The sequence below is a fragment of the Panicum virgatum genome, chromosome 1K, assembly GCF_016808335.1.
Source record: "Panicum virgatum strain AP13 chromosome 1K, P.virgatum_v5, whole genome shotgun sequence".
Taxonomy (NCBI): Eukaryota; Viridiplantae; Streptophyta; class Magnoliopsida; order Poales; family Poaceae; genus Panicum; species Panicum virgatum.
Window position 1 is genome coordinate 6,692,965 of NC_053136.1, and position 18,282 is coordinate 6,711,246.

General features: G+C 48.2%; 3 protein-coding genes across 3 annotated transcripts; 2 read left to right on the top strand and 1 right to left on the bottom strand.

Annotated features, from left to right (window-relative positions):
• Window positions 1–2,097: 2,097 nt before the first annotated feature.
• Window positions 2,098–7,906, top strand: LOC120674592. The gene is made up of 5 exons (XM_039955772.1): window positions 2,098–2,625; window positions 4,232–4,327; window positions 4,844–4,906; window positions 4,997–5,056; window positions 7,368–7,906. The coding sequence occupies exons 1-5, from the start codon at window positions 2,284–2,286 to the stop codon at window positions 7,530–7,532; spliced, it is 726 nt and encodes a 241-aa protein (XP_039811706.1). The 5' UTR covers window positions 2,098–2,283; the 3' UTR covers window positions 7,533–7,906.
• Window positions 7,907–11,845: 3,939 nt separating this feature from the next.
• LOC120674672 (homeobox protein knotted-1-like 2) lies at window positions 11,846–15,929 on the top strand. The gene is made up of 6 exons (XM_039955835.1): window positions 11,846–12,306; window positions 13,990–14,110; window positions 14,718–14,908; window positions 14,988–15,119; window positions 15,212–15,345; window positions 15,471–15,929. The coding sequence occupies exons 1-6, from the start codon at window positions 11,980–11,982 to the stop codon at window positions 15,472–15,474; spliced, it is 909 nt and encodes a 302-aa protein (XP_039811769.1). The 5' UTR covers window positions 11,846–11,979; the 3' UTR covers window positions 15,475–15,929.
• Window positions 15,930–17,053: 1,124 nt separating this feature from the next.
• Window positions 17,054–17,985, bottom strand: LOC120674754. Its single transcript, XM_039955905.1, has one exon. It carries the CDS (start codon window positions 17,780–17,782, stop codon window positions 17,456–17,458), a length of 327 nt encoding a protein of 108 aa, XP_039811839.1. The 5' UTR covers window positions 17,783–17,985; the 3' UTR covers window positions 17,054–17,455.
• Window positions 17,986–18,282: the final 297 nt, after the last annotated feature.

Genomic DNA, 18,282 nt, shown 5'->3' on the forward strand with positions numbered 1-18,282 from the left:
TCCGGACTCCCCTCACCGTGTAGGGGTCCGGAGCCGCCACGTGTCCCGGAGACGTGGGATCGTGCACGAGTCTTCCGCAGGAAGACTCGCCCACCTACCGCATTTAATGCGATGGACAAGCCGTGCTCTGCCGCCGCGGTACACGAGACAGCCTTTTGACAGGCCCCGCTGTGCCCCGCGTATTACCAAGGAGCACAGTGGAGCCGCCTGTGCCGCAACCGCGCAGAACCCGCTTGCAGCATTAAATGGATACGACAGCACGACGCTTTTCCATCATGCCGCCTACGCCGCAAGCTACACCGCCCGCTTAAGCAACGTGGCGGGCGATGCCACTAGCTACGACAGGCCCGACCTGACAAGACAACGCCAGGACATGATGGACGAAGGGCTCCGGGAGCAGGCAAGAGAATCCAAGAGAGAGATCTCCTTTGCCTGCGACGCCATAATGTATGAACAGTATGTTATTTTATACCGCATCGTTGGACCCACCTGTCGGGGATCCAACGGCTGTGTACGCGCCCCCTTGAGATATAAAAGGGAGGCGCTCGCTATGCACAGGACAATCCAGACTGACTCAAGCTCTCGCAACCTTCTCACTCTCGTGGGAAGGCAATACAACACACAGTGGACGTAGGGTATTACGCTCCGGCGGCCCGAACCACTCTAAACCAGCTGTGTTCATCGTGTTCTTGAGGGAGATCGAACTAAGACTAGCTAACCCCCGAGTTCACACCCTCTGGGCTAGGGCGGGTGCCTACCGCCACCCGGCTGTGGTTTGCAGCACCACGACAGTTTGACACTTTCTCCATTCTCTTTTAATAGCCATATTTCATCTTTGTACAATAATAAAAAAATCGCTTATCATTTCATTAATTATAACTCGTAGATTTCGATATTATTTATACATACATCAATTTTTCTCTAGAAAATAAAGTTACTTTGTATGGAATCCAACAACCGTCTCTATTATCCCCAAGATGTCAACTCAATTTCCCCAATTGAGGAAGGTCGCTAGTCCACCACACGCGCTCCATCACTGTCTCTCAGCTTCCTCATTTGGACGCTTATTCAGTTTAATCTACACACGATCCGTTATTTTAGTTGCTGCCTTTTTAATCTGTCTAATAACACACGCTTCGGCTAAAAGATCATACTGTATAATCATCTTGGCCACGGTGCCACCCAGCGAGACGCACCTACCGTCTCAAAACGTTGTAAAGGAAAGAGATTTCGGGGAGCCAGAGCCCAGAGATACGGTGGGTAAAACGACATGAAGTAGCCGCCGGCCACGGCCACTGCCGGCCGCTGTAAAAACCCTCTGGATATCTGCGCAGAAACTTTCACCGGACCGGCCGGGTTCGGAGTTCGAGGCGCCGAAGCTGCCAAGCCGCAGGTCACTGGTTGGCGGTTGCGGCCTCGCGGGGCTTCCCCTTGGAAAAATGATCTCTACGAATTTATTATAACCCTCTATGTCATTTCATATCCTATGTAAATGTATAAGAGATGTATTTGAATTTTTTTATGGTGTATAATATCCTGGCTCCTTCCCCTTCTCCTTCCTGCTCGCGGCGTGGAATGCCCACTGGTGGCGCGCACAAGAGTCAAGGCCCAGCGACCACCCCCGCGGGGCCCGCCGCTCAGAGCAGGCGCGTCCGCTGACCCGCCACGCTGTCCCTCCTCCAATTCCACCCCCTCTCGTACCTTGCGTCCGAAGCCTCGGCGAGTCCCGAGCCGCGGCCCCGCAGCCGCAGCGCTTCGCCCGCCGACACGCGGGGCCCGCCGGGGGGCGGCACGGTCATTTCCGCGCGCGCCCCCACTCCTCCGCGGGACGGCGCGGAAAGCCTTCGCCTGGTCGGGTCGCGGCAGGCCACGGCGCGCGGCCCCCCGGCCCACGCGCCGCCGCTGACCTGCGGGCCGGACGAGTGTCCGGGTCCCGTGGGTCAGTGAGTGGTGTCAGGGTGGCCCCAGTGCCCGCGAGCTGGGGCGTAGCTCTCGTAGGTGGAGAGGGGAGGGTGTGTGTGTGTCGTGTGGGTGTGGGTCAGGTATTTTTTAATCCGCGGCTTTTATTCCGCCATTTAAATAGGCCGCCGGGGGCACCACGCCCGCGGCTTTGGCTCGCCTCTACCTCCACCTCCACGCCCCATTACTTTCCACTCGCCTCCTGTCTTCCCTCCCCACCCACATCTCCACCTTCTCCCTCCATCTCCGTCCTCTCCGGCAGGCTTCGGTTGGCTTGCTCACTTCCACCAGCGGAGCGGAGCTGAGCTGCGGTGCGCGGGCGCCATGGCCGCCGCCGCTTGCGCGGACGCGGACGCCGACGCGCTGGCCGCAGACATCATCTGCTCGCTGCGCGGGGCCGACCTGGCCGGGTGGACGCCGCCGTGGTGCAAGCCGGCGCCGTGTGAGGGGGAGCTGATCTGGCCCCCGGTGGCGCGCGGGAAGCGCTCGCGCCGCCGGTCACCGTCGGCGGGCCCCGCGGCGGCGGGGAAGGGGAGGTGGGGCCGCGGCAGCCCGGCGTCGCCGCTCGACTACAGCGGCGGCTCGGGCTCCGGCGGTTCCACCAGCGGCGGCGACGACGGCGGCGGGTTCTGCTCGCCGGGCCACCGACTCGCGCCGGCGACAAAGGTTCGTGGCTTCTCCAGGCACCCACGCACCTCCCTCTCCTCTGCGTACGCCGCCGCCGTGCCGCTTTGGGTTCTTCTCCCGCCCCCACCACCAGTACTCTCCCTCTCTCCCCCCGTATCCCCTGTTCTCTTTCCGAGTTTTCTTTTGCCCTTTTCCCTATTTTGGTTAGCGTGACGAAACTGCCCCTACTGGTCAGCGGAAATCCCTTCCCTTCGTCACCCGAGCACCGCCTTCTCCCTTTCGTCAGTACTTTCCCCTCAAATCCACACTTCCATTCCATTTCCACCCACTCATGTCGCCTCCCCATTTCTCAAGATTTCCCGTTTGCTTGCTGCGGACGCCAGGTCCCGGCCGGCCCACGTCTCGCTTCGCGGATCCGCATTCTCATTCCTCCGTTCACCCGAAATTTCACGGTTTTTTTCGTGCGTTGGATTTGCCGAATTCGACGAAGAAAATGGGTTTTCCAGCTTCTTTCATGTCGTGCGTGTGCTTCTTTTATTCGCCGGTGGTTGACTCGTACTCGCGGGAGGGGTAGTTCCGGCAAGCCGCGGAAGCCGGTGGGTGCGGCCGGACCTGGGGCCTTCCACAGTTCCCCGTGCCGCCGCCAGGTTGCCCAAGCTGCCCCCGGGCTTGCTGGCCGAGGTCCCCCCACGGAGCGCTTCTTTCCCGGGGGCAGTCCGGTCATTTTCCGCCGTCCTTTATCCCCCGGTGCAATTGCTCGTGTGGTGGGAGCGTGGAGACCGGTGGGGCCCGCGCGCGCTGCCCCCGGGTGGTGGCGAGTAGTCAAATGGGGAAGTTAAAACGCGGCGCGGCGGGGTGGGTGGGGGGACTTGGCGCCGGCCGGGGGCGCGCGCGGGACACGTGGGCGGCCGCCGGCCGGAGCTGCCGTTGTGTGGTGGCTACGGCCGCGGCGCGGCGGCGTACGGCCCGCCGGCGCCGGCCCAGCTGCTCTTTCCGGTGGCGAGGACAGGGGCCCCACCTGTCTGGTGACCGCCTGCGGCTAGTGTGGGTCCCTTTCCCATGAAGGTGGGGCCCACCTGTGATGCTGGAACGGTGGGGAGGCCAGGCGAGGCGTGGGGTTTCCGTTATGGCGTTGCGTCGGGTGGCAGTTTGGCCGATGTGTCTCACGGCGGCCTTGCCTAACTAAAAATGTGCTCATCCATGGGGGGGATTTTCGGATTACTTTTGCGGCCGGAGGAAGAAGAAAGGACAATAATGGGCGGGTGCGTGTATCATTATGTGGTTCCCTTCCCCGACTGGTGGGTGGATGGGGTATTCGTTCTAGCTGGGAGTTAGGAGGATGGGAGAGGGGAGGAGCTGGGGCCGTGGATTGGGAGCCATTCCCTAAGCATGCCGGTGTCGTGTCTTTTGTTTTCTTTCTGGTAATCACTGCTCTGTGATTTGCTCGCGTTCCGTGTTGTTTTCCGCGCGATTCTGAATCCGTGATCTTGTTGGACAGCTGTTGTGGGAGGTGGGCTCCCCGCCTCCCGGTGACATGCCTTGTTCATGCCAGCATCGAGTGTGTGTTGTGTGTCGTTGGATATGTGTGCTGATGATTGATTGGTTATGGACTTATGGATTGCTTCCTTGTCTTGTCTCACTGCAGGTGGGCTCCATTGGACGGCCGCAGCTGCCCTTCCCGACCCCGACCTTCCCAACCCAGCCTACACGGGCCACCGGCCAGCGACCTCGGAAGAAATTGGTATGCTTCTGGCTAGTTCGCGCGAGTGATGCACTCATACACGTCAATTTGCATAGGACTCAGCATGACTGATGGGCCAGCGCGCGAGGGAGACTCAAAAACTGTTTTTGAAGGGGTGTTTTGCAGCGGAAAAGTAGTATAAGGCTTGCAAACGCGCTTTACTGGTCTTAGCAAAAGAAAGCCTTGACTAGGTCGGAGTGCCACCCATTCGGAGGGGGAAAAAAGGCTGGTTTACTGGTTGTTGAACTACGCCTGCACTTGTTTTAGATTAAAGTAGCAGCTGCTATATATCTGTCTGGGCCTCTGGGGTTTGAAAGGGGGTTGGGGGGAGGGTGAACACAAAGTGGAATCGTAAGGACAAAGCCACAAAAGGCGTACTGGCTGAAAAGATCAACCTCATCATCAAGATGGTCCTGTAACCTAAAAGCCCAAAATTCAGTGCTATAAAATACCGAGTGCGTCCTTCCGCGTTCTTGTCCTTGTGGCTTAATTTGGTTTATCGTTTGGATCATGCAGAGGCTTCCGGAGGTCCAGCAACTGGTGCGGTCTCTTACGGCGGAGAATGATAGCCTCCGCGAGGTAATATACCGATCTTCACTAAGTTCTTTCAAAGTATTTTAATGGTGGTTTTACTGACTGCAGTATCTTCTTGTTTGGCTATGTGTGCAGGAGATGCGAGCTTTGCAGAGAGCTTGCAAGGCGCTGTCAAAAGAAAACGACAAGCTTGAGGTAACCTCAACTGTATTAATCTGTTTCTCTTGTTCGTTTGTATCCCAGATTGGTATGTGGGCCACCATATGGTATCTGTTGGTGGAATGGCTTATCAAAAGGCTGTCTTGTTTTGGCTTAAAGCATAAGGTAGAGATTTTTATATTCCTGATATAAGAGTTGTTTAAGCCACCAAAGGTAGTGGTCCACATACTCCTGCGATAATTTTTATGTGCTTTACTTTGTATAAGCTATCAACAGGCAAGGTGCTTAACGGTATACAAGGTTGTGGTCAGCATCCTTTTCTCCCACTCATCTGCAATTGGCTGATGAGTAGGGTAAATGATGGGCTATAGTATACGTAGCTTTCTCATGATTTTGAAGAAGAAAAGATCTCTTAAGGAAATCTTTGGATCTCACCTGTAGATGAAAGGGATTGCTAGTAACTCAAAGTCCACCTGTAACTAGTTAGAGTGCTGCAGCCTACCTAAAAGGCCACAACCGCATATTAGTGTGTTTTATCAAAGGGGGGAACAATTAGAGATCCCAAACCCTGCATTTGTACAAAGAGGCCTTTGCGACAAATGTATTTACTACTATCTGATTCTGAATGTTCTGAGCAAAAGATGGCCTAAAGTTTAGTATTTAACACTTAGATTTCCTTGTATTATGACAATTGGAAATCATGATATATGGATAACTATTAATGGGCAGCGATAGCAATATGGTTATCATTACGTGTGTCCAGTTGTAATGTCAAATTTCTTCATGCAAAATTACGCCATCAAAAACACAAGTTGTCTCCTGTTGGACGTATTGACACTCAACAGTGTACTATGTGTTGATAAGTCAAGGACTAGGACTATTTTGGCAAGGGTCAACTTTTCTGAATAACCTGTATTCCTTAAATACCTGACATCTCAGAACAATACATGGAGTCATGGTCTAATTTTTCTGCGGGTCCAGTGTAAATACAAACGGTCTCACATCCGGAGTAACACTTCAGTTTCTCAGTGATCATCGATTTGTTGACCATTGTAAAATTCACGCCATTACTTTACTGGTTAAAATAACTATAATTACTACTATTTATAATCAGATAAACCTTGTAGTTATGGCTGAATGGAAATGGGGGCACAGCTAATTTGTCAGCCTAGTACAGTGTGGTACTTAGTTTTATTACCTGCTGTGTTTGTTATTGCTTTGTTTGTCACTTCTCACTTGCATCGACACCTTATTACCTGCTCCTAATCCTGGCTACTAGCTTAATTTTTGCTACCCATATTGATGAGTGATGGCATGTGTATGCTAAATTTCAAAGTGGGCTAATATTTGTCATTTCATTTACACCTGGAAGCTTACCTGAAAACCATCTCAAACTCAATCGAACTTCACAGACTTCCCACAATTGTGGAGTCCGTGTTTTTTTTATTACTACCATTGTGTGTATGCATACAGGAAAATGCAAAGCTTGTCCACTATTTGATAAACAATTTTTGTAGGGTTCCAGTTTGAGATCTGTGTATGATAATCGGCTTCCTCAATGCTTTATAAGGCCTTTGCGTGGTTAATTCATCTCTTCAAAACAAACACTCCTGATATATTATCTTCACAACTCGCAACTTCAAGAATGGTAGCCTTGCGACCTTCATCTTGATTGTTGTCTATAGATGCTATGGTCTATCTCTATGAAGTGACTCGAGTGAACGTTTATAAAGTTTGGTCACCCAAGATAAAATACCCTGCTTGCCGAACCTATCTGGTTCAGTTGAAAAGTTGTTGCAACCAACCGGCCACTTGTTTCTCAATGGTGTCCCTTTGCCTCCCCTCGTATGTTTTCTTCCATGCGAGTGCTGAGTCTACCTATTACAGTGACCAACATTCTGGATCTATCATCAGCGTGTTTCATGCCCATTAATCCCTGTTCAGTACATGTTGATTTTGGGAAGTCCGTGGAGCATTTACTTTTACTCAGCTGCGGTTCTCTTCTGGGTGGGGTCACAATGCCCTTTCCACTTGCATAAGCTATTGCAGCTTCAGGGTTGTAATAGATAGCCTAGTAGTTAGGTCATACCTGGCTTCACCTTCTACCAGTTCATCATCTAGTTATCATGAAAGATAAAACAGATCCGAACAACAAAATGCAAATGCCTTTGAGCTAGCTCTGCCTTGATTTTGAACTTTTTTGTTCCTCCATTACTTATATAAAATAGATTGTTTCCTTATAAAAATGCTGCTAGATGTTTAATTTGTATTTCATTATAGCTCTCTGATTCTGTCTACATCAAATTGGGAAAAAATAGACACCTAACGAAATGTTATTATTTTGCAGACAAGGTTAGTGCAATCGGACTTGCCGAATGAAATCACATCGAAGGACCAGAAAGGAAAGGAACATATTGATGAACAGGTTATGCAGTCCACACCAGACAGCTTCGTGCTACCAGATCTCAACCTCCCCCCACAGGACACTGCAGATGTATCACCAGTTCATTGATCACTGCAGATTGCTGCAACCTTAACCGAATAACAAGTGTACATAGAGGAAGCAGGGTAGCAGTCTAGATGGCAGCGCAGTCACGTCATCATTTGAGAATGACACATATATGATAAGTTGTTATTAGATCACAGGGTTTACTACCACTATAGTCGTAAGTCATAAGCCACATCTGTAGCTAAAGGGAAATCTAATTTTAACTCACCTGACATCGTTTTGGGTAGTGCATCCGCATATGGTCAAGCTGAAGATAGTTTCAGCTCAAACTGATTTCCACACTAGTGGATTTAGATGAATTTATTCATGTTATTTCGTTCGATGAAGAGAATTTTACTTGTGAAGATCTGACATTTGTGAGGAAACTGCTATGCTTATTTTCAGTCTCGTTTGTGGATGTATGGTTGCTTAGGTTGCAACTAGTTTTTCTTTGGTTGGGCTTACATTGTGTAAGACTAAACTAGTTGGGCACTGCCAGTGGGCTTAATCTGGTGGATAAGGCTAAATTGATGGGCAGAATTTAAAGATGGGCCTAATCTTAGAAGACGACAACTGGTGAAATGCACGCCCAGGTGAGCTTTCATCCTGAAGGCAGGATTGCAGCTCTGATGCTTAGCAAGTTAGCATATTTTGGATGTGATCGACAAAGAATGAAAGCTATAGTTTCTGTGCAGCTCCATTACAATCATATGGCTATATGACTTGATATTAAATTCATTCCTGGCCATCTCCCATGGGCTTCCGTTTCAAGATTGTGCACGAGTTATACGAAAGGCTTAAAATTGGCAGTGATGAGAATCTTGTATGCATGAAATACTAATTGAAGTTTATTTGCAAAATTTTCACAGATGAGTGTAACTTTGCGCGACGAATCTAATGGGCCTAATTAATTTATGATTGGCTATAGTAATGCTACAATAACCATCATGTAATTATGCGATCAAAAGCATCATTAGATTCATCTCGTAAAGTAGCGCAGGGGTTGTAGAGTTAGTTTTGTAAACTGTTTTTATTTAATACTCTAATTATTAGTCAAAAATTGCTACAGTACCTAGCGCTACTAAACCAAATAGAGCCTAAATCGAGCATGGTTGGAATTGGTGCTATCCCAACTGTGGGGTCCTTGTGCTACTTTAGCTACTGGCTTTGGTCGCTGTCATACTGGTTTCTTTCGTTTTCCAACTTCTAGCCTTTTGATGATAGCTAGCAAATGTCCTAGTTAATGCCATTTTCTCCAGCACTCGCCTGAACCGGAAACGTGCACAAGTGATAATATTACTTATAGCAATATCAATGTGACATAAAGTTTGGTCTGTCCTCATCCAAATGGTGGTGGTGTTGGTCTTTTCCAAGTAATTATATGAATTGGTGGTGGTGGTGGTCTTTTCCCCGTAATTATACTATAAAGTTTCATCCTTCATAGTATAGATGTTCAGAATAATTTTGATAGCACGGGGTTGGCTTGGTACCACATAACTCTTTTCTTACATGGGAAATTTTCTAATGATTGATATATTGTTGCTGCAAACTTAAGTTATTTTATCTGGAACTAATGGATTAAGGTTAGTTTTTTTCTAGAATTAATGGATTAATGTTAGGAATCTTGGTTGCCAAGCAAAACAACTATATAAAACAGTAATCATATGAGAAAAAGAATGTTCACTCACCTATCCTCAATTCCTCAATCTAATTATCCTTTTCAATGCCTACCAGTTTAACATACCTTTCATGTCTATATGCTAGCCAATGTTAGAAATAGATGCCATTGGCTAATTCACTAAAACACAAAAAGAAATATAAAAGATCGGATAGCCATCCTTCTTTCTTCTTCATAAGACATTCATTCCTCCGAGCATTGCTGGCCTCACCATCCTGCTCCTTTTGCTCACTATTTAGTTCCCAAAAAATTTTATACACTACATCACATTGAATCTTCAGACATATGCATTGAGTATTAAATACATTTGAAAAAAATAACTCATTAATTGTAAACGATGAGACGAATCTTTTAAGTCTAATTAGTCCATAATTGGACATTAATTGCCAAATAACAATAAAAGTGCTACAATACAAAAAATTTAAAACTTTTTCACGAACTAAACAAAGCCTAAACCACATCTCCATTGCGCTAGACCACAGGTGCCTCCACTAAACAACAAATCGTTAAATAATCTTACGACATGTCGAAATGCTAATGAAGTGAAAGCAACCCAAATTCCAGCGAAACAAAAGTTTAGGGAAATCCGGTGCACACTGCTTTTGTCAAAAGGAATCTCTATATACGATTCCCGCAACAAACCGCGGCCTGAGAGTGTGCCACGTCACTGGCAAATCTCGGCCGTTGGATCGGCCGTGCGGACGGCCAAGATCGAGCTTTTCTCTTTCATTTTATAGAAAACTCCTTGAACTTTCTCGAAATAAAACCCATCGTCCATCCCTCTCTCTCAGGAAATTTTTCAAAAAAACCCCTAGATTTTGCCGAAACCAACCCGCAGTCCACTACCACCCGGTCAACCACATTTTCAAAAGACCCCCTGTGTTTTCTTAAAATCAACCCGTCGTCCTTTCTCTTTCTCAGGAATTTTCTTCGAAAAACCCTCGAATTTTACTTAAATTACGTAACAATTCATTCCATTCATTACTTCTACACTAGCTACAATATACGCACAATTCGACCACCAAGACACGTTCGAACCAAAAGATGCCCAACATAAAATTTGCTTAACATTTCAAAATATACAACTTTATTACAGAGCACATTTTTAAACTCAAAACACTTCCACAATTCATTCACACAAATGTTTATATGCGACCTGCCATATCTACGATTCGAACAACAAAATGTCCTAAAATTAAAAAGTGTTCAACAAAAATATAATCAAAATTTCAAAACCTAAATCTTTCGCATGCATCAAAATTTCAAATTCTAAGCGTTCTCGTAATTCGTTCACACAAATGCTTATATAAAATCCGTTCCACCTACGATTCGGACGACAAAAAACCTTCAAATTAAAAAATATTGAATGTGGAAGCGGTTCAAATTTTTGAAATCAACAAACTTGCTACAGATGAGACTTAATCGGACTCAAATTTCTAATTCCCCCATTATAGTTTACATCCGAACACCAAAACACTTTTTAAATTAACAACTCTTCAACATAAAATTTACTCCAAATTTCATATAAAACAAATAGAATTCAATGCTCCTTTCCAATTCTCTTGCACAATTTATCACATTTCAACATATGATACACTTCAAAACATAATATACCTAATATTCCAAAATCTACAACATTTCCACATAGCGTTCCTACGGGCTCAACGTACTCTGGCATTTATTTCCAAAAAATGTTTATCCAACCACATGTAAAAATAAAAAAAATCATACCACGGGTACATCCACTGGCCACCCCTGGCCACCCGCGGCAATGCCGCGGCCCTTTCTAGTACAATACTAGTTACATAAAGTTAAACTTACCTAATGGAAATTTAGGGTGCCATTTCCCTTTCTGAGGGGGTAAGCGTAGCAATTAGCGCACACCCCCTTTGACAAGTGTCGGTCCCCCACGTAGCCGCCGTGGTCACACACAGCTGCCCAGCACATGGTTCCCCTAACCGTCGGTAACCGGTCCGGTTTGACCGGTTACCGGTCAAACCGGTCCGGACCGGTTCCGGTTTGATCCGGTATAAACCGGTCCAAATTCAAAATTTAAATTTGAATTCAAAAAAAATGAAAAATTCTCAAAAAATTCCTAAAAATACTTCAAGATGCGACAAATTTAATGGTGTCAAATTTTCTCAAAAATTCGTTCATTTAGTATAGTTTGCGGGGATTTAAAGTTAAACAAAAAAACGTGCATACAAAAGTATACAAATACAATGTAAAAGTGGTACAAAAGAGGGTTGGAGGGTTCATTTAGACTAAAATATGTTATACAAACATTTATTTAGTATACTTTGCGGGCATTTGAATTTAAACCAAAAAAGAAAAAAATTGAATTTGACTGGTTACCAGTCAAACCGGCCGGTTACCAGTCAAACCGGCCGGTATACCGGTCAAACCGGCCGGTAAACCGGTCTAACCGGCCGGTATACCGGTACAAACTGGTTGAACAGGGAAGTTTGAATTTAAATTTGAATTTGTCCGGTTCCGACCGGTAACCGACCAAACCGGTTCGGTATACCGGAACCGGAGGCCGGCGGTTACCGGTTAGCGGTCGGTAAGTTGAACCCTGGCCCAGCACAGCGTAGCTGATGCGCCGGAGCCTGCGCGGCGACCAAAGAAAAAACCAACCCAACCCAACCCACTCCCCATCATCACCCATCCATCCGCTTGTCCCTCCCACCACCACGGCACCACCAACCAAAACCCCCCAACTGCCGGGGTCGCTGCGCCCGCGCCGCCCCCGCTCGACTCGCCGCCGGCGACCCCGCCCGCCCCGGGACGGCGATGTCGTTCCACTACCCCGACCACGGGCTCTCCATGGACGCCGCCGCGGCGGCGGCGGCGGCCGTTGCGGCCGCGTCCTCGCCGAACCCTAGCGGCTTCTCCCCCGGCGGCGTCGGCGGGGAGAGGGAGAAGGCGGCCATCGCGGCGCACCCGCTGTACGAGCGCCTCCTGGAGGCGCACGTCGCCTGCCTCCGCGTCGCCACCCCCGTCGACCAGCTCCCGCGCATCGACGCGCAGATCGCCGCGCGGCCCCCTCCGCTCGCGGCCGCCGCTGGGGCCGCGGCCGCGGGGGGGCCCTCCGGCGGCGAGGAGCTCGACCTCTTCATGGTACGGCTCGAACACCCCCTCTACAGGCTATACTTCCTGCGCTGCTTGCTTTGCGGCTGTTCGCTGCAGTTGAATTGCTTGCTATAGGCTTGGAAACTTTCGGTGCGAAAAAAATTGGAATTCGGGATTGAAGGACGGATTGCTTGGTTGGCTGACCTGTACACGGATGTTGTCATATTACAGCTCTGGTTTTGCAATAACTTCCCTGGATTCCCCTTTTTCATCTCCGTGTTTGAGGAGAACCCGGAGCAGATACCTCAAACTAATTCACAAGCTGTGATAGAGTGCCTGTGAATGAAAACGTGCTCAGGCCAGGGGCGGAAAAAATTGTAATATTAGGACTGCAAACACTGACCACTCGTGAATTTGCCACTCCCAGTGAATGACACGGTGGGACCATCTGTGCCTATGAAATGTGGGGTCAATGGCAAAACTGCAAAGGCCAATGTTTGCAGTCCCATTTTTGCAAATCTCCCGCCAGGGGCGGCCCCAGGATTTCTCGGATCACTCATCAGTACTTGCAAAATCAAATCAATTTTACCCGGGCCACCTTGAATCAATCACTGCGCCTCCCCTGCTGGCTGCAGGCTGCTGCTCCCTGCCTCCCTGGCCCTGGGCGTCGCTGCGAAGCAGCTTGGCAGCAGCGCAGGCACCCAGGCAGGCAGGCAGCACAGCGCGGCACCCAGGGGCGGCACCTCGGCGGCGCCCCCTACGGCCAGCCCCTGGTGGCCTGGCCCCTACGCGCTACGGCGGTGCGGCCAGCGCCCAGCGGACTGTCGAACGGCGCATGGCGGTCGGCGGATCAGGACGGGATGCGCTGCGCTAGGGGGGTAAGGGGGAGCGTAGCGGCCGGTGTCGCGGCGACCGGCGAGGGCGAGCCTGAGCTCTTGACAGGCGGCGGCGCGGGTGCGCAGCATGCGCTAGGGCGTGTGGGCCGGGTGAGGGAAATGGGCCGGGGGTGGGGTGTGCTGCTGGGTTGTTTTGGGCTAAAACTAAGAATGAGCCTTTAGTAGTCTGGTTTATAGTATATTTTTTGTTTTTTGAATCATATACTTGAAATACACTATATGTATAAACTTTTTGTTCCAAAATAATGGGTATTTAACTGAATACCATTGAATTCAATAGGGCCCGCCCCTGGCTCAGGCACGATCGCAAAAAAGATAGAGTGCTTGTGAAGTAGTAGGATGCATAAGGCTCATGAGGCAGAGCTTTATGTCGTCATGTTTAACTACTTATTGGCTGACCTGTGGTCATATGGACTTATAATTCCCAGTCCTCTATGGTTTGGATGAATTGCATCAGCTCACTATAATGTAGAACCTTTCCTTTCGTTTTGAGAGACGATGTATGAAGAAATTTCTTATTTTTGTGAAGGATGTAGATTGGTTATTAAAGGATAGCAGGTCATATGCTGCAACGGGAGTTTTCTGTTGTATGATATTTCCTGTGTTGATCTCATCTAATCACGGAAATTATATGATCTTGCTATTTACTAGATTAAATTTGCTCATGTACCTATGATTATGTCTCCTGCCTGTTACTCCTTGGTCTTTTCAATTGCTTCACATTACCACTGAGTATTATTTAATTTATGATTTTTGTGCTGTTGACATTTCATATCTTTGTTTTCATCCGCATTCTTTCTTTTGATTCTAATGCTTGCAATTTGATTGGTTGCAGACACATTATGTGTTGCTTCTTTGCTCATTCAAGGAACAACTCCAGCAGCATGTACGTGTACATGCAATGGAAGCGGTGATGGGTTGCTGGGAGCTTGAACAATCTTTACAAAGCCTGACAGGTGGATCATTTTCTTTGCCTGCTTTCATTAATTCAGAAAGGCAGCTGAAATTTTCAGTTATGCACTACTTGCTTTTATTATTTCAATAATTGCAGCCTTACTGTCAGATGACAAAGTGGTTTCAGTATTAATTGCAAGGGCTATTTATTTAGTAATTAGATGACAGAACATCAGCATAAGCTAAAAAGTAAAAAGTGAAAAGAAAAAGATTTTGTGAAGTAGCATTAGTATCCTTCCTTGCATGCCTTTTCAACCATTTCTTAGCTAACACTCAAGAATACATTTTAAAATATGTGCAGCACCCTCTGAAATATGTGCCTTTTAAATGGCTTCTACAGCCACACTAAGAAACAAATGCCTAGCTTATGAGCAACTGTAAATTATCGATGGTCACTTATAATTTCCAGCTATAATCATTTTTATTTGCTTCGTGGACTCTACAGTCTACACATGTGAACTGTGACCATAGTCTCAAAGACGTGTTAGGCCTTGCCAACAGCTTAGACTGTGGTAAGCATGCACTGAAACAAGGATAGGTGTGCTGTCCCATGATATGAACAAGCAAGGAGGTTGCACGATAAAACTAATTTTCTAATTGGTTCTGCAGGGGCATCTCCTGGTGAAGGCACAGGAGCGACCATGTCTGATGATGAAGATAACCAGGTTGATAGTGAGGCCAACATGTTTGATGGAAACGAAGGATCAGATGGTATGGGCTTTGGCCCCCTAATATTGACAGAGGGTGAGCGATCCTTGGTTGAACGTGTAAGGCAGGAGCTGAAAAATGAGCTTAAGCAGGTAAGTTGACATCCTCTGAAGTTTTTCATTTCACCGATTATGGTGGATTGTTAACTAACAAAAGATTTCCTACCTGTAGGGGTACAAAGAAAAGCTCGTTGATATCAGAGAAGAAATTCTCCGCAAGCGCAGAGCTGGTAAACTTCCTGGGGATACCGCATCCATATTGAAGGCTTGGTGGCAGGCTCATTCCAAGTGGCCATACCCAACTGTACGTGACACCATGTGAATACCATTTCCGAGCTTACATACGCCACTAGTTTCTGTTCATGATAAACAACACCTCTATCCCCACTGATACAGGAAGACGACAAGGCTCGACTGGTGCAGGAAACAGGATTACAGCTGAAGCAGATCAACAACTGGTTCATTAACCAACGCAAACGGAACTGGCACAGCAACCCAACATCCTCTGGTGAAAAGACCAAGAAGAAAAGGTTATCATAATGAAATAGGTTATCATAATGAAATCTACTCTTTGCTGTTACCTGATAGGCTCGCTACCTTTTATGTTGGTTGCTGCTGCTCTGATTTTAACATGTGAAAAATGGAAACGTTGTAGGTGAGGGCGGCCGAAGCAATCTTGACGAGGCTAGATATACACAGTACTATACTTTATTGGCACGCACGTTCGCCCTCACTCTAGAGATTTGGAGACCTACCTGTTGGGAGGGAACTTTATGGAGTAATGAAGACACGGGTCACCCGGGGACCTTAGCTGTCACCTAATGCCCTAGTTTGACCACGTGGTGGAAGTGGATGTTGGTAATGACTTTTGCAGTATAGCGTTTGCTAATGTGATATGGTGAATCATGTGTTGTATGGCCCACGGAACGGTAGGCAGTAATTTATGTTGTATTGTACTTGTGTATCCTACCTTGTAATGATGTTTTAGGAAGGATTCCAAGATTCAGATTGTCCGTCTGCAGTTGTAAAAATGTGCTGGCTCAAAGCTTACCCGGAGGTGCTGGCTCAAAGTTTACCTGAAGGGTATGTAATGGTTCATGTTGTTTGCCATGTATGTGTAGGCTGCTTGTTCTCTGTGCAACTGGCGTCTGCTCGGTTGGATTCGTGAGAAGCTGTAGGTTAGCCTTGAATGCGTTTGCCTAGATCATACGCCATATAGGAACGGAGGAAAAAGCATGTGCCACTCGGATTAAAACAAGCTGCTGCCTGCTTTACAGAGAACAAGTCAAGCGGCGATCGAGCAGGTAGGGTTGAAAATGGGACGGGAAAATCCCGTTCCGACCGGCTCCGTTTACCGTTTAAACCGACCGTAAACTGTTTCCGCGAAAAAATGGGAAAATGGGAAAACAAAACGGGAAAACGGGCGGGAACGGGAACGGTTGGGGTGTTTTCCCGACCGTTTTCCCGGTTCCCGTTTTCAGCCGGGAAAATTTCCGCGGGAATTCTCGTATTTGTCGTAGTCGGCTGTGTTACCTGTGTTGGAAATGTGAATTGTTGTTTGCATGTGTTCCAATGTGAATTGTGAATTCGTGATTCACTTTACCTGTGTTTCTTAGTTATACGAGTCTTGTTTCTATGTTATTTATGCATAGTTGTAATTATTTTATCGAGTTAAATGTTTGAAGTGGTTGTATGTATTTTTCCGTTTTGAGTTATCGATTCCCGATCGTAATCGGCATGCTCCCGACTGATTGATTCCGTTCTCGATATCCCGTAATACCGATTTCGTTTTCCCGTCCGATTTTCCCGTTCCCGTTTCCGTTCCCGACCAAAAAGTACAGTTGCGGGAACGGTTGATGGGTTTTCCCGACCGTTCCCGACCGTTTTCATCCCTACGATCAGGTGAAGTCCAATTAGGCGGCCTACGGATAATCGATCACCAGTCCAATCTTTCGCTTCCCGGGATAAGCTTCCTCCTTATTTTTCGCTGCACTCGTCGTTTCCGCTGGACAGACCCGGCCGGAGCACCAATTTCTTGTTCACCATCCACGGCGTCTCCGTCGCCTCGAGACCAAACACCAAAGCCAGCCTTGCTGTCCCAGCTCAAGTGAGGCCCACTTGCCACCAAGCATCAATCACTTGCCGAAGCAACACCCGCATACGATACGTGTACCTTTTGTGGAACCAGGGGAGCAATCCAGCATACATGTATCACAAGGAAAATAAATAAACAAATAGTTTGAAAAGGGGAAAACCGATAGTAGGAGTACGCATGAATTTATAGTCCAGCACATGTAGAGCTAAATTTTTACACAGAACACCAAGAATTCCTATTCTTTTTTTTTTGAACGTCAAGAATTCCTATATATTCTTGATCGACCTACTAGTAGTATGATAGTATCCAGTACTCTCAATTCTGCAACGCGTGCATGTACAGATACACAGCAAAATCTGATGCACGGACGCAAAAACATCTGCACACTGATTTTTTCTTTTTTGATACTTACATCTGCACACTGATTAACAGCAGTAGCAAACAAACGTATGTATCCAGCACGAGCTCTCCTCCCGATCGATCTCAGCAGGCAGGCGACCTCGATCCGATCCCAATTCCCATAACAGCCAGGCGCCGCCGTGCGGCTACGCGACCTCGATGGCCGCCGCCGGCGCGGGCAGCCGCGACGAGAAGCTCTGGTAGAGCATGCCGTCGCCGCCGCGCCCCGCGTGGGCTTCGTACAGGTCGTCGTCGTCGGCGTCGGCGTCGAGAAGGTCGCCCTCGTCGAAGTTGAGCGCGTAGCTGAGCGGGTCGTACCGGAACTCCCCGACGCCCGCGCGCCCGCGCCACCGCATCCGCCCGCCGAGGCCTCCGCCTCCGCCGCCGCCGAAGCAGCAGCACATCGTGGCGCGCAGCCTGTCCCGCAGCGCGCTCAGCGACGACGACGACGTGGGCGACGGCGGCGCCTCCATCCGCACGGTCAGCGCTAGCTGCTCTCAGCAGGGTCGGACTAGTAGGCAGCGTGCGCGATTAGTAGCCTTTGCTTTCTTAATGAGCTAGCTTTGCGGTTGGTTGCAGGCGGGCACGACGCAGGTTAAGAATGGGCGAGGCGGCGATTAAGTATGGTAAGCCAAGCTTAGCTAGCTAGGGGGATGGAGTAGGAGAGGAGGCGTGGGGAATGACGGAAAAGGACAGTGCCCGTGGATCAGAGCTAGCGTAGCAGATGGCGTCGCGGGCGGGACGGGTTGGAAATGTTGGATGATATTTTGGGAGACAAGTTACTGAAAACTCCAGCTTAGAAAACACAGTGTCCCGGCTTACCAAATCGACGTCTAACTAGGCGAGTTTGACACACAGGTCCCATTGAATCGGTTAGCCTTAAGCATTGGGCGCACATTGGATGGTTCGTCAAACCTTTGGCTATTGCCAGCTTCTTGTTACATTTACAAAAAAAAAATATTTTTAATAGTTA